The sequence below is a fragment of the Branchiostoma belcheri genome, unplaced genomic scaffold, assembly GCF_001625305.1.
Source record: "Branchiostoma belcheri isolate BF01 breed outbred unplaced genomic scaffold, Haploidv18h27 scaffold228, whole genome shotgun sequence".
NCBI classification, from domain to species: domain Eukaryota; kingdom Metazoa; phylum Chordata; class Leptocardii; order Amphioxiformes; family Branchiostomatidae; genus Branchiostoma; species Branchiostoma belcheri.
This window is the reverse complement of record NW_017803802.1, coordinates 93,697-106,637: the sequence shown is the minus strand read 5'-3', so window position 1 is coordinate 106,637 and position 12,941 is coordinate 93,697. Positions and strand designations below refer to the sequence as shown.

The 12,941-nt window shown below is 41.8% G+C and overlaps 1 protein-coding gene across 1 annotated transcript in view; it reads right to left on the bottom strand.

Moving 5' to 3' along the window:
• LOC109470506 (E3 ubiquitin-protein ligase UBR4-like) overlaps positions 1 to 12,941 on the bottom strand; it is a 62,727-nt gene that overhangs the window by 24,342 nt on the left and 25,444 nt on the right. The window contains exons 25-26 of the mRNA XM_019769466.1: positions 2,644 to 2,724; positions 619 to 703 (exon numbers count right to left, since the gene is read on the bottom strand). Of these exons, the coding sequence (XP_019625025.1) occupies positions 619 to 703; positions 2,644 to 2,724 (166 nt within the window). The remainder of the gene's footprint in view (positions 1 to 618; positions 704 to 2,643; positions 2,725 to 12,941) is intronic.

Below are 12,941 nucleotides of genomic sequence, written 5' to 3'. Positions count from 1 at the left end.
TGTTCACACACACACACACACACACACACACACACACACACACACACACACACACACACACACACACACACACACGCACACACACACACACACACACGCACACACACATGCACACAAACACACACACACACACACACAGGAGGACTGGACTTGCTTAACGGCACATTTAAGAAGATATCTCTGCAAAATTTACAAGTAACATGTTATAAAACCCACCCTGCATCCACCAGGGTGGGTTTTATTCGGCTGAAATAATCATCAAACCATTAAGTAATTTTTTTTTGCAAAATTTTACTAAAGCCTAAGAATTGAGACAACATTTAGGTTGCTCAGAATGCCCGTTGCCTAAACTGGTTCAGTCAAAGACATTGTGTTTGTTGAACTAGGACTCTCTGGTCTTTACTTTAGTGCCCATGTGAGGCTATTGTAATGTTTTTGTTTTGTGTGTCTGTATAATTATGTATTGTAATGTTAACTTGTATTTTGTATTTGCTAGACAACTGTAAAAAATCAGTGTTATTCAGCTTGTTTTTGTACTGGCTGCAAGTCTGATTTTTATGAATAAACTGTTATAAACTGTTCTAAACTGTTAAACCGAAGAACACTACATGGCCCCACCTTGTGTGTAAGAGAAGAACAGCAGCTGCAGGGCATGTGAGTAGTAGACAGACACACCTCCTCCACAGATCTGACCATTCGATTCCTGTTCACAATTAACATCAAACATTATGTACATGTACACACTTTAATGTATGCATTGTAAGTGATCTGTTCATCTCTGTAACACCTGTCTATTGCATTGTACATTGTATTAACAAATTAGAGAAACAAGCTGGTCCTTTTCTTGGTAAACTCTACATGTATCCCAGTCTGCATGAATGAGCATCAACAGATACGTGCAATTATCTGTTTCAAGTTAAAACAAACTAAAGGTTGAATTCTCACACTGTTACAGTAACAACTAGTTTATGTGGACAACCTTTGTTTGATATGAACAAGATATAATGACTGAATGAACACTACAATCTATTGCAGCAATAGTATAGTCATGTATCACTCTTATCATCAAACTCCACCTCCTCCATCCCACTTGCCCTCGACCTGTTTAACACTTTAGTAAAACCAATTTTGTTGTACTGTAGTGAAGTCTTAGGAACAAATTCACAATGTAGAGACTTGATCCTGAAAGGAATAGAAGAATGTCCCAACGAAAATGTCAGAGAAAAAGTAACTAACATTCTTGGTCCAATTTTGGCACCAGATGTCGCCATCCTTAGAACTTCCCGCATAGGGAAGAAACTTGACCCTTTATCTCCCCGCCCCGTTCTCGTTCGTTTTAAAAGATATAGTGACAAACTTAATTTGATATACCACTCAGAAATATTAGAAAACATAACATTAGAACAACCAACGATATGTTATGAAATTCCTGACCTAGAGTATGTTCTGTTAAATTTCTACAAAATACTTCTCCATGTTCCAAAGAGCTCTGTCAATTCCGCTATAAGGGGGGAGCTAGGAACCTTACCACTGTACATTGATGCTCAGACACAAATGATCAAATACTGGCTTAGGCTAACCAATTTATCTAATGACAGAATTGTAAAGAAGGCATATGATGCTGCTGTCGAACTAGACCATGACTGGACAGTCCACATACAGGACTTACTGTGCAGACACGGCTTCCAAAATGTCTGGCTGAACCCAAGGGTTAATGCCAACCAGTTTGGAAGCTTATTCAAGCAACGTTTACAGGATACATTTCTAGTTGGCTGGTGGCAGGAAATAAGAAAATTCAATAAACTTCATACTTATTCTAAAATTAAAAAACATTTCGGCTTGGAAAAGTATCTATCATCAATTCAAAACGAATCTTTTACGACAAGCATAACTAAAATGAGGATAAGTTCACATGGCCTGGAAATCGAAAAGGGCCGTCATTATAACACACCAGCCGATCAGAGATTGTGTCCGACATGCAAGGAGGGTATTGAAGACGAATTCCACTTTATGATGTCATGTCCAACATATGAAGAAAACAGACAAAAATTGATGCAATCCATAGCTTCCAAAACTAATGTTACGCTACCTCACTCAAAATCAGATATCTTTAATACTCTCCTTTCATGTCCTACTCAGATATCAGTGTACGTTGGAAAATTCATATTCGAATCACTACAAAAGCGACACCAGATTGTAAATAGCTGATATATCCCCTGAATTACAGAATGTAATAATACTCTTCCTAAGAAAACACAATAGATTAGCTTTAGTATCATTATGGACTAGCTAGTTAGAATTATATCTTAGTATTAGTTGATCTATGTACCATTGTTGTTTCTTTGCCATACATTGTACCAGCTACAGTTGTTGAGCAATAAAGTTGATTTGATTTGTATCTGCATGTTGCAACATGATAGAAACAAGAAATACCAAGAAGGCAGTCATACAATGTAAAACAAGTTATTGTGACTGTACAATGTATTTGAAAATTTGGAATGGATTTCTTTTCAAACCTGGTGGAAAGGTGGCAGGGAAGAAACAACTTGTACTTCTCTATGGAATAACAAATTTAAATGACCCCTTCCTATACTGAAGAATAAGCAAATGAGCAGTTTATTGACATACAATCATGGATTGTACCTTGATATCAGGGTGTTTAGGTTCCAGCAGGGTGGTGATGTAGAATGGTCCATGAACAGCACTGCTGGCCTGCTCCATGGCCTACAAGAATGGCACAGTCAGCACACAGTTATACACAACTGTACTTCTGTCACACACAGTCATGTGTTACAATGTAGTTCAGGCCTTTCTACCGTGACTAGTTCACCATACAATGTGTACAATCTTACAAGCAGTTCAGTGACAATGACATTTCTTCCACATTCCCACCAGAAAAGGATTAGACGTGCATTAGAACAAAAAGCATTGTAGTATTATAATTAGAACTAAATGTACAGTTTACATGCCCCTTTTCTAAAAACATGTCACTCTGTGTAAATTAATTCACTGAGTTTTTCTGGTATACAATTTACACGTATATTACTGGAGATTCTGAAGAAGAATACAATCCAATGGCACAGAGAAATCAAGTCCAACATGGAAGGTCTGGACAGTAAAGACCATTGGAAAACAGCCAGTTCCAGCCTCTGTTATTCAGTCCTTGCCACCGACAGACCCACTAAATGTTTTCAGCATGTTTTAATGTGAGTGGCACCTCACACATGACGTACAACAGTTCCCCACCTGAATGTACATGTATCCAGCAGATGACATAAGGACAATGTAGTAAATGTCGTCCACAAATATGAACGTGGCATCACGGATTTTTCCACTCGGCAACAGAAAGTAATATCCAGGGCTCAGCACATCGACTGCCAGGTTGTAGATCTGGTGATGAAACGACAGCCAGGTTAGTGACAACCTTGTAGGCTTTTCTCAATGTTTTAAAGCTTTACCAAAACTGTTTGACATTTAAAACCCCTAATACAGTTACACAAATATGTATAACAATCATAGTTTTTTCCTAACCTTGACCTCTGACCTCAACGTAACACACATGCAGTTTCAATTATTTACTTTATTTACATGATTGCGTGATATGGATTTAAAACTGTTCAGCTGGTAATTTTGAATTTGTATTATTTTGTACATATACATTGCATGTATTGGATGTCCCATAATTATAGTGTAGTTGTGTATACATGTACATTTTAACATGCTTGTTATCCTTTATGTTGACTTACGTTTATCAGCCTTCGCTGCCCATAAGTCTGTGTAATGTGTTGTTGCATGCATTTGAAATAAATAAATAAATGAAATAACTACAGTACCAATAGTCTACCAAGTTGGATGGCTATTCCAAGATCAGGGTGTACCAATGGCAGGATGCCTTCAACTTATTACAGTGTATAACATTCTTACTTAGTTTGTATTTATCAAATTTTTTTCGTATTGATCAAACATAATCCAAATACAAGTATTTGGTAATGGTAGATGTTCAGGACATTTATGCTATCAAAATCAATAATGATGAATTCAATCAATGCCAGAAATTAGCATGAAATTTAGTATTACATAATATGCTGTTGCACTTAAAAAAGCCAATTTTTAAAAAATATTTTAAGCAATTGCAACTTGAGGTTAAGGTTAATCTGCTGTGCAACAGTTTCTTATTCTTTTAGTTTAAGTGTGTGTCTGTACCATGCAGTTGGGGATTTATGGGACTTTGAACTATGATTGTGAAAATATGAAATTATCATAAACGTTAACCCCGGTGTAGTGTCCATAGACTGTGTTGTGTCAGTATACCATATATTTTAAGTACCATTCATATAATCACAATATTTATTCAAGCTCTCAAAAACAGTACCAAGAAAATCCTATTTGACTTTTCTATTAACATCCCACAATACCAGATTATCTGAACCCAAAATTTGTCCCACACTTTGTTTCATCCTGACACCAAAATTCACAATCATAAATTCTTCACCACTACATAAACCATACATGTGTGTACAATGTAGTGTGGAATCACTACGTCTTACAAATTCTGACAAAAATAACCTCACACAGATCACTTTCAGACACATGGAAGTTCCAAACCCATTCTGGACATGTACCTTGACAAAGTCTGCAGTGATGACAGCTATCTCTGTCTGAGAACCTGGGAGCCAGATTGCCTGTACAAGGGAAGAATGTTTCATTATCACACTAATCACAATACAGTACCTGGGAAAGCAGGCCTGACATGTAGCAATAATTTATAAAAAAATGAACTTACCTGATAATTGCCTGATTATTTTTCACTGCTTAATTTGCAGTCTTGTACCTGGTGTTGTTTAAAATGACAAGCGTCATTCTATCATTGCAAAGTAAACCAAACTATGTTCAACAGAACATGAATTTTAACATGCATACTGAACAATAGTACTATATAATATTATACAGACCTTGATTATGAAGTTCCCAGTCTCCAATTGAGGATGTAGAACCAAGTGGTCTGACATGGCCCCTGAGCTGCTGAAGGTTAACACATGGCAGTCCTGAAACAACAGACAATACTGTAACACTTCAAGTCTACAATGAATAGGTCCATACAATGTTGTACACATAATGAGATTGTCTGCTTGGAGAAAAGCCTTTTTGCCATTTGTATCAATAACATGGTTTCATGTGAACAAGCCAAAATTGGAGTCGACATGTGATATCCATAGAATTTGTGAATGTCACAGAAGTGTCCAGTTGCTTGTGAGAGAGGAGCCTGTTTTAAGAAATTTGCATCATCATCGCAGAGAAAAACTCAGTGGTAGGTAAATCGTGCAATGTATGTATAATTCTTGGTAGTCCTTCACAGTCAAAGTTCATACATTATATCAAACTAAAAACCACACAACAAGAAACTGGAAAAGTCCATTCCATAGAAATATATACTAAGTATACTTAATTGATGCACATCAATTAGGAAACAAATACATAGTTTTACACAATTGTGTAAGATCCAGAGATGCTAAAAAATTTTCAGAATGGAAGCCACCAACCAACACAGGGGACAATACTCATTTTCACCTGAGCGAAGTGAGGAAAGTCATGTAAAGTGCCTTCCCCAAGGGCACAAGATCGGTGGCATGTCAGGACCCTGGACCTCTTGATTACGAGTCAAGCACTCTGCCGCTACGCCACACGACCCTACAATTATTTCCTTGTCAATTTCCTAAGTTTTGATTTGAATGTCCAAACCTGAAATGTGGCATAATTGACATGTCCTGCATTTCTAAAGCCGTAATCCATTAGGCAACACCAATTTAATTTGTTGGTTCTCGGATTCGCCTCTTCCTTTTTTTTCTGATTTGCAAAAAAAAAAAATTCTGGTTCTGAATCAACTAAGAAATGCTTATATTTTGCCCCTAACAGTTAAGGAAAGTCCTTTTCTTCCTAGTTCCTACAGTTTTTCCATTCATCAATGCAGTGGTTTGATTAAAAATTGAGGATTAGGCAAATTGTACTTACCATGAAGGATAATCCCAATTATACCTCACACGAACTATTTGGGTATATCATTTACCTTATGCAGTATTTCCTATGCTTATCGCTAGGTGGCGCACGTGTACAAAGCTCTAATCGCAAAGCATCACGGGATATCATGACGTAATGACATTGTTCGCCGCCATTTGACGACGTGCGAGAAAGAGTCTGTGCTGTTCACCAAGGGTGGGCATTTTCAGCTACTTGGGAGCTGAAGAACAGCAAGGGTGGGAAGATATACCCAAATAGTTCGTGTGAGGTATAATTGGGATTATCCTTCATGGTAAGTACAATTTGCCTAATCCTCAATTATACCTGCACACTCCCTATTTGGGTATATCATTTACCTTATGCAGACTTCAGAGCCGTGGACAGCACAGCCTGGCCAAACGTGTGTTGGTTGTTGTCCCTCCTGTAGTACTTCAGGAAGGTAGACTCTCGTGACCAGTCCGCTGCATTCATGATGCTATGTAGAGACACCCCAGCAGCTGTAGCAGCTGAAGTGGATGCTCCTCGAGTGGAATGAGCTGAGAAAGTTGCTGTGTCAACATCTGCCGTGCCTAACACTGACTTAACCCACCTGGCCAGGGTCGCAGAACCAACTGGCCTGTGTGGTCTGCTGAACGATATGAACAACTTCTGCTCCCCCCCCTTCTTTCCGAAGGGAAGAAGTCCGCCTTAGATATTCTTTCAGGTATGTGAAGGCACACAAGCGCCTGTCCTGCGGGAAGGCCGCCCAAAAACACTTTCTGGCAGGTTTCCCTGGTCTAGAAGTTTCAGCAGGGTAGGAATTGTCCAAGAAACACCGTTTCTACTATTTTTTTTTTTTTATGAATCTCAAGTCAAGAGCCGCTAAAGTCTGACCTCTGTCGGCTGACACCAATGCTGCTAGTGTTACCAACTTATGAACCAGCTGTTCAAACTAAGACTATTAGCTTGGCAACAATGCAGAAGGTACTCTAGGACCCGACTGACGTCCCATGTTGAAACATATCTTGGACAAGGAGGACGTTTGTGAAACAGACCTCTCATCAGTTTGGACACTAGAGGGTGACTACCCAGTCATTACAATGGTCTACTGGTAAGTGTAGAGACGAGATCGCAGAACGAGCCACCCCAATTGCCATACAATGCATAGCCGTAGTTCTGTCGGAACATCCATTCAAGATATTCTACTACGCTCTCTATAGAGCCGCAAACTGGATCAATCTCCCTCCTATCACACCAGCTGGCCCACTGAGCCCCTGCTGACTGATACTGTCTAGAAGTGCTTTCTCTCCAAGCCGAGAGGATGAGGTCTGAAGCCCCTGCCGAAAGGCCCCGACCCTGCAACTGTCGCCTGATCTTGGCCACGCGGCAAGCATCAGATCTGGCAACAGCGGATGGGGTCTCCTGTTGTGCGGCAGGAACAGCAGATCCCAGCTCTGTGGCAGGAGAACCGGACTCTCGAACAACGTGTTCAACACCTTGGGGTACCAAGCCTGAGACTTCCAAACTGGAGGTATCAAAATCACTATTGCTACATCTGACTGGACTTTCCTCAGTACCTTGAACACTAGGCTGAAGCGGGGAAAGGCATGCGCTAGCCCCCGGTTGCCTCAGTGAATGTTTAGGCCATCCACCGACATGGCCTCTGGTTCTGGGTGCCAAGAGACATACTCCTTCAGCTGAGCGTTCATACGAGACGCAAACAGATCTACTGTCAATGCATTGCCTGTCCAATTGTTCAATGACAGGAAAAACTGAGCGGTTCAGTTGCCACTCTACCTTGTCCAGAAAAAACCCGCGAACACCTGTCCGCTAGGGCTTTTGTCAATCCGGGAACGTGAGTTGCAGACAACGTCAGGCCTCTTTCCAGGGCCCACGACCACATCTCCAGGGCCAAGGCTGCCAAATCTGGCGACCTTGTTCCCCCCACGTGATTCACATAGGCAACGGCTGTTGCGTTATCCAGCCTTAACAGAACATGCTGAGTATCTGCGCTCACAAAGCTTCTTAGCGCCAGGGAGGCCGCTTTCAATTCTAGTCAGTTGGTCACAGTGCATGCGCGCTTCTGTTCTCGACCAGCGCCCGCCTGTCTCCTGACCATAACAATGCGCGCCCCATCCCTCCAGTGAGGCATCCGTGCAAATTGTCCGGTTTGACGGAACAAAGACTCTGCCACCGTTTACGTCATGCACATGGCCGATCCACCACTGTAGATCTTTTGCTGCATCTGGGGTTAGACTGACTGAAGAGTCGAAATTCTCCCGGCTTCTTTATGCCGAAATTGAGAAGCTGTTGCAGAGCCCGGAAATGTAAGGGCCTGGGAAGAATGGCTTGCTTGGTGGACTCTAACAGCCCCACCATGCTGGCTAGCTGCCTGGTTCCTATCACCTCCTGTTCTAGAAGTGATAGGCAAGAACTCACTACCTTGTCTAACTTGTCTTCGGTTAGGTAAATTGTCAAAGTACGAGAATCGAGAACAAGGTCTAGGAAAGCCGCTACCTGAGACGGTACCAACTGCGACTTCTCCAGGTTGAGAACAAACCGAGTTGCTCTAGAAGCTCTCTGGCTATAGCAATGTGCTCTAAGCATTGTTCCCTCGACCTTGCAATGATCAGTAAGTCGTCTAGGAAAACTACTACTAGTAATCCCTGTCTCCTTAGAATGGGCACAATCGGCCGCAAAACCTTAGTAAATACCCTCGGCGCCGACGTCAGACCGAGGGGAAGACACTGAAATTCCCAAAGAACTCCTCTCCACGAAAAACGAAGGAATTTTCGATCGCTCTGAGCTATTGGGATGGTAAACTACGCATCCTTTAGATCTATAGTTGCTAGGAAACCTCCTTTTTTCCACAACTCTTTGACTAGGTTTATCCCTTCGAACTTGCAAGTACGTTTCAGAACAACTTGTTTAAAGACTTTAGGTTTATAACCGGTCTCCAGCCTCCCCGAGCTTTCGGGACTAGAAAAATCGTAGAACATATTAGCTCTCGCAGGGTTCGATTTGGACCCCTGCACCTTTCTCCAACATACTGTGCACTTCGTCGTCTACAACCTCTGCTCTGTCCTCCCCAGATATATTTGTGACCGGCTGGACGAACTGAACCGGAGTGGACTCCCCGTTTTCCATGAAAAAAGCTGTTCGCCCTGCGTGTTGAACCGGAGAACAGAGCAGAGTCTGATGACGAGGAAGAGCTACTGTTTGTTTGGGCCTTTTGTGCCCTGCGCTGAACAAAACCCCGAGGTTTTCTTACCCCCGGCATTTGACCATGGTCTAGCATTGTTGTTGTTGTAGGGACGAAAAATGTAACCCTTTGAGTTTGAGGAGTACTTGTTGTAGCTATAGTTAAACTTTGAACGGTTGGACTGAAACCTGTCCCTAGCCCTAGAAGTGCTCGAAGGGGCTGACTTATAAGCCTTACTCAAAGTGCGTCTAGCCTAATCGGCTGCATTAACCTTCTCCAAAAAGGTGTCTCCAAATTAAGAAGGGGAAGAATCTGAAGTTCCCGAGCAGGTCGCTACATTTTTGAGCGAGGACTTTACTCACTAAATTTTTTTTTAGTTTAACTGCTGCCAACAACTCTACTAAAAGGTTAGCAGCCATGAGCATCTTATCCTGGCAATCACTAAAATTCTTATCAGTGTTTACGGTATCATGCTTGATCATATTAGCCACTACTGGGTCTAGAATCGGCGCCCGAAGTGCTAATTCAACATTAGGTGGAGTGGGAAAAGTTTTCCTTCCTCTCTTCACTAAGGGTTCGGACCATCCTCTAAACCCGATGCTGTTTGCAAAGCGATAGAATCGTCTTTGGTGTTTTTTGGGATCAGCTTCCTCTACTATGACTCAGTATAGACGTGAAATGTGTGGCAAGGACATGAAACAAGATATGAAACATGTCTTCAAGACCGATTTTCCCACCGGTTCCTCCAAATACTAATTTGAAGTTATTATCGTAGGGATTATCAAACGACAAGGAGTTACCTTCGTCAGAGTCAGAAAAGGTGATTTTTCCCTCCTCCGAACACTCTTCCACTTCAGAACCTGGATGCTCTCGCCGGAACCGACTACACCGGCTCGGCTGGTCGACGCTACCGCCCCGTCAACGTCCCGAGGTTGACGGGATAAACTGGACGCCTGAGGAAGTCCCAAGCTGGAACTGATCCACTGAAGAAAAGAGGCAGCGTCGAATCCAGGCGGGAAGGGTGTTTCTGATGGAGGTGGGGGTGGAGGAGACTATTCCCCACCAAGCTTCGGCACGGTCGGGGAGCCCAACTCCTCCGAGTCCGGAGGAAATTTCGGCCGGGGCGGCGGCAGCTCCGCGCCGTCTCCTTCCTTGACCGATGTTCCCGGTGCCAACGCCGAAGGGGCATTTCGCTCCCAAGCGGCGGATGTTCCCGGTGCCAACGCCGAAGGGGCATTTCGCTCCCAAGCGGCGGAATGAGGTTGGAGTTCTTCTCTTTTTCCTCCGAACCTCCAGCTGTAGGAGCGGGGACTTTTCGTTCACCCGACTCCTCTTCCTCCTGTCCGGAGGCTTGTACAGACACGCCTGTCTTTTCCACGGCCAGGAATTTTTCCTGACTAGCGTTGGGAAACAGGCCGCTTCTCTTGCCGTTACGCCCCGTCTGGTCCTCCGAAAGGCTACCTGAATCGCCCTCGTGGGCAGAAGACTTCGTTTTATCCTTCTTTTTGGGCCTAACGCCGAAAGAAAATCCGAAAAAATAAGGAGTAGGGAAACGAACGTGCACCCCTCTGCGAACGCACAAGGAAAATGGCGGCGAACAATGTCATTACGTCATGATATCCCGTGATGCTTTGCGATTAGAGCTTTGTACACGTGCGCCACCTAGCGATAAGCATAGGAAATACTGCATAAGGTAAATGATATACCCAAATAGGGAGTGTGCAGGTATAATTCTTTGTTTAAATATTAACCCAAATTTTGTGTTGACTGCATGGCTCCTATCGTAGCATTTTGGGCCTATAGGATTGGATGCCCAGACATGTTTTTATTTTCTATTTTATTCGCTCTGTCACTTCATATTCTTTAAGAAAAAATCCGAGAACCAACAAATTAAATTGGTGTGGCCTTAGAGTATTAGGAAGCTGCCATACCTTCAGCCCACAGACTGCCAGGAAGTCTTCATTACACTGGTTGCCTGTTATTGAGATGACTGTAAATGGCATCGGAGCAGACGACAGCCTCTGCAAAATACAGGACAGGAATAAGACACTTTTTTGTGCTAATTCTTTGCTCATTGCTTCAACAGTAGTGTGTGAATGAGTTGGTCAGCTTGAGTGTAAATGCTGCACATAAACTGTATACTATAATCATAACAATTCTAATTGTATAATTATGATTGAATGTACAATTTCATTCAATGTATATATTTGAGGTATCAAAACACAGAATGATAGAAAAGAAACTCTAATAAAGTCACCAACTTTGTGAACAACAAGACATACATTGTTCCGTACACAATTATCAAAAGCCTGACAAGTTGGGAACATTTTTGACCATGTGAATGTGAATGTTACCGTGAGGGTGAGTTTTCTCTTGCTGGAATCAGCCTGCTTCAGCAGAGCAGACAGCTGCAGGAGTGTGATCTACAGGGGAACAAAAACATTCTTTCAATTTACCTCCACTAGTCTACAAAATCTAACACTACTTTGCCTTATTTCTGTCTTTCTCCTTTTCAACAACGGACTCTTCCAGTAGTCCTGATGTACATAATGAGTGATGATTGTGTAAAATTTTTATAATATATGGCAAGGTATGATACTGTTACATGTATAACTGTGATGTACATTGCATTTGCATTGGGGAAAGCAACAATACAATCAGATATATCAGTAAACACAAGTGAAGCATTCTCATAATTGCTTGTTAATTCTAAGCAAACCTTTAAACAACTCCTGCAATTAAATGTGCAAACTTTAAGATTGTGTATAATGAGTCATTCAGTGTTGATAACACATGACTGTACAGTGTTGATAACACATGACTGTACAGTGTTGATAACACATGACTGTACAGTGTTGATAACACATGACTGTACAGTGTTGATAACACATGACTGTACAGTGTTGATAACACATGACTGTACAGTGTTGATAACACATGACTGTAAAGTGTTGATAACACATGGCTGTACAGTGTTGATAACACATGACTGTACAGTGTTGATAACACATGACTGTACAGTGTTGATAACACATGACTGTACAGTGTTGATAACACATGACTGTACAGTGTTGATAACACATGACTGTACAGTGTTGATAACACATGACTGAACAGTGTTGATATCACATGACTGTACAGTGTTGATAACACATGACTGTACAGTGTTGATAACACATGACTGTACAGTGTTGATAACACATGACTGTATAGTTTTGTTACCTTTCCCTTCTCGTGACTGACTGCCAGGTGCTGGCGTCTGCCCTGTGAGGATGTGAGACAGCACATGGCGACACGGCGCAGCATCTGGGCACTGATGAGCTGCCTGATGGTCTGGCCCTGGTCTCCGTTGTAGTTCATCCTCACATTCTCAAAGGCTCCCTCCTGGGATCCAAGGGTTGGGACCTGTTGTCACAGTGATACAGATAAACACAATGTAGTAACACTCACTCACATGTCATGTACACGTGCATGTACTACACAATGTAAAAACTTCAAGGCTGATACTGGAAATACCAATCATCTCAGCCATTAGCTGCACTTTGAAACCATTTTTCATCAGTGTTTTGTTATCATCTTTAAGTATAAATTAAAACATAAAAATGTGAAATTTAATACGTATAGAATATTTTCAATTTATACAATTATACATGTATCATGTTCATGTATATGGCAAGAAGCTTTAAAAGATGGATATCATTGAAACGTGCACTCTAATATATATATATATATATATATATATATA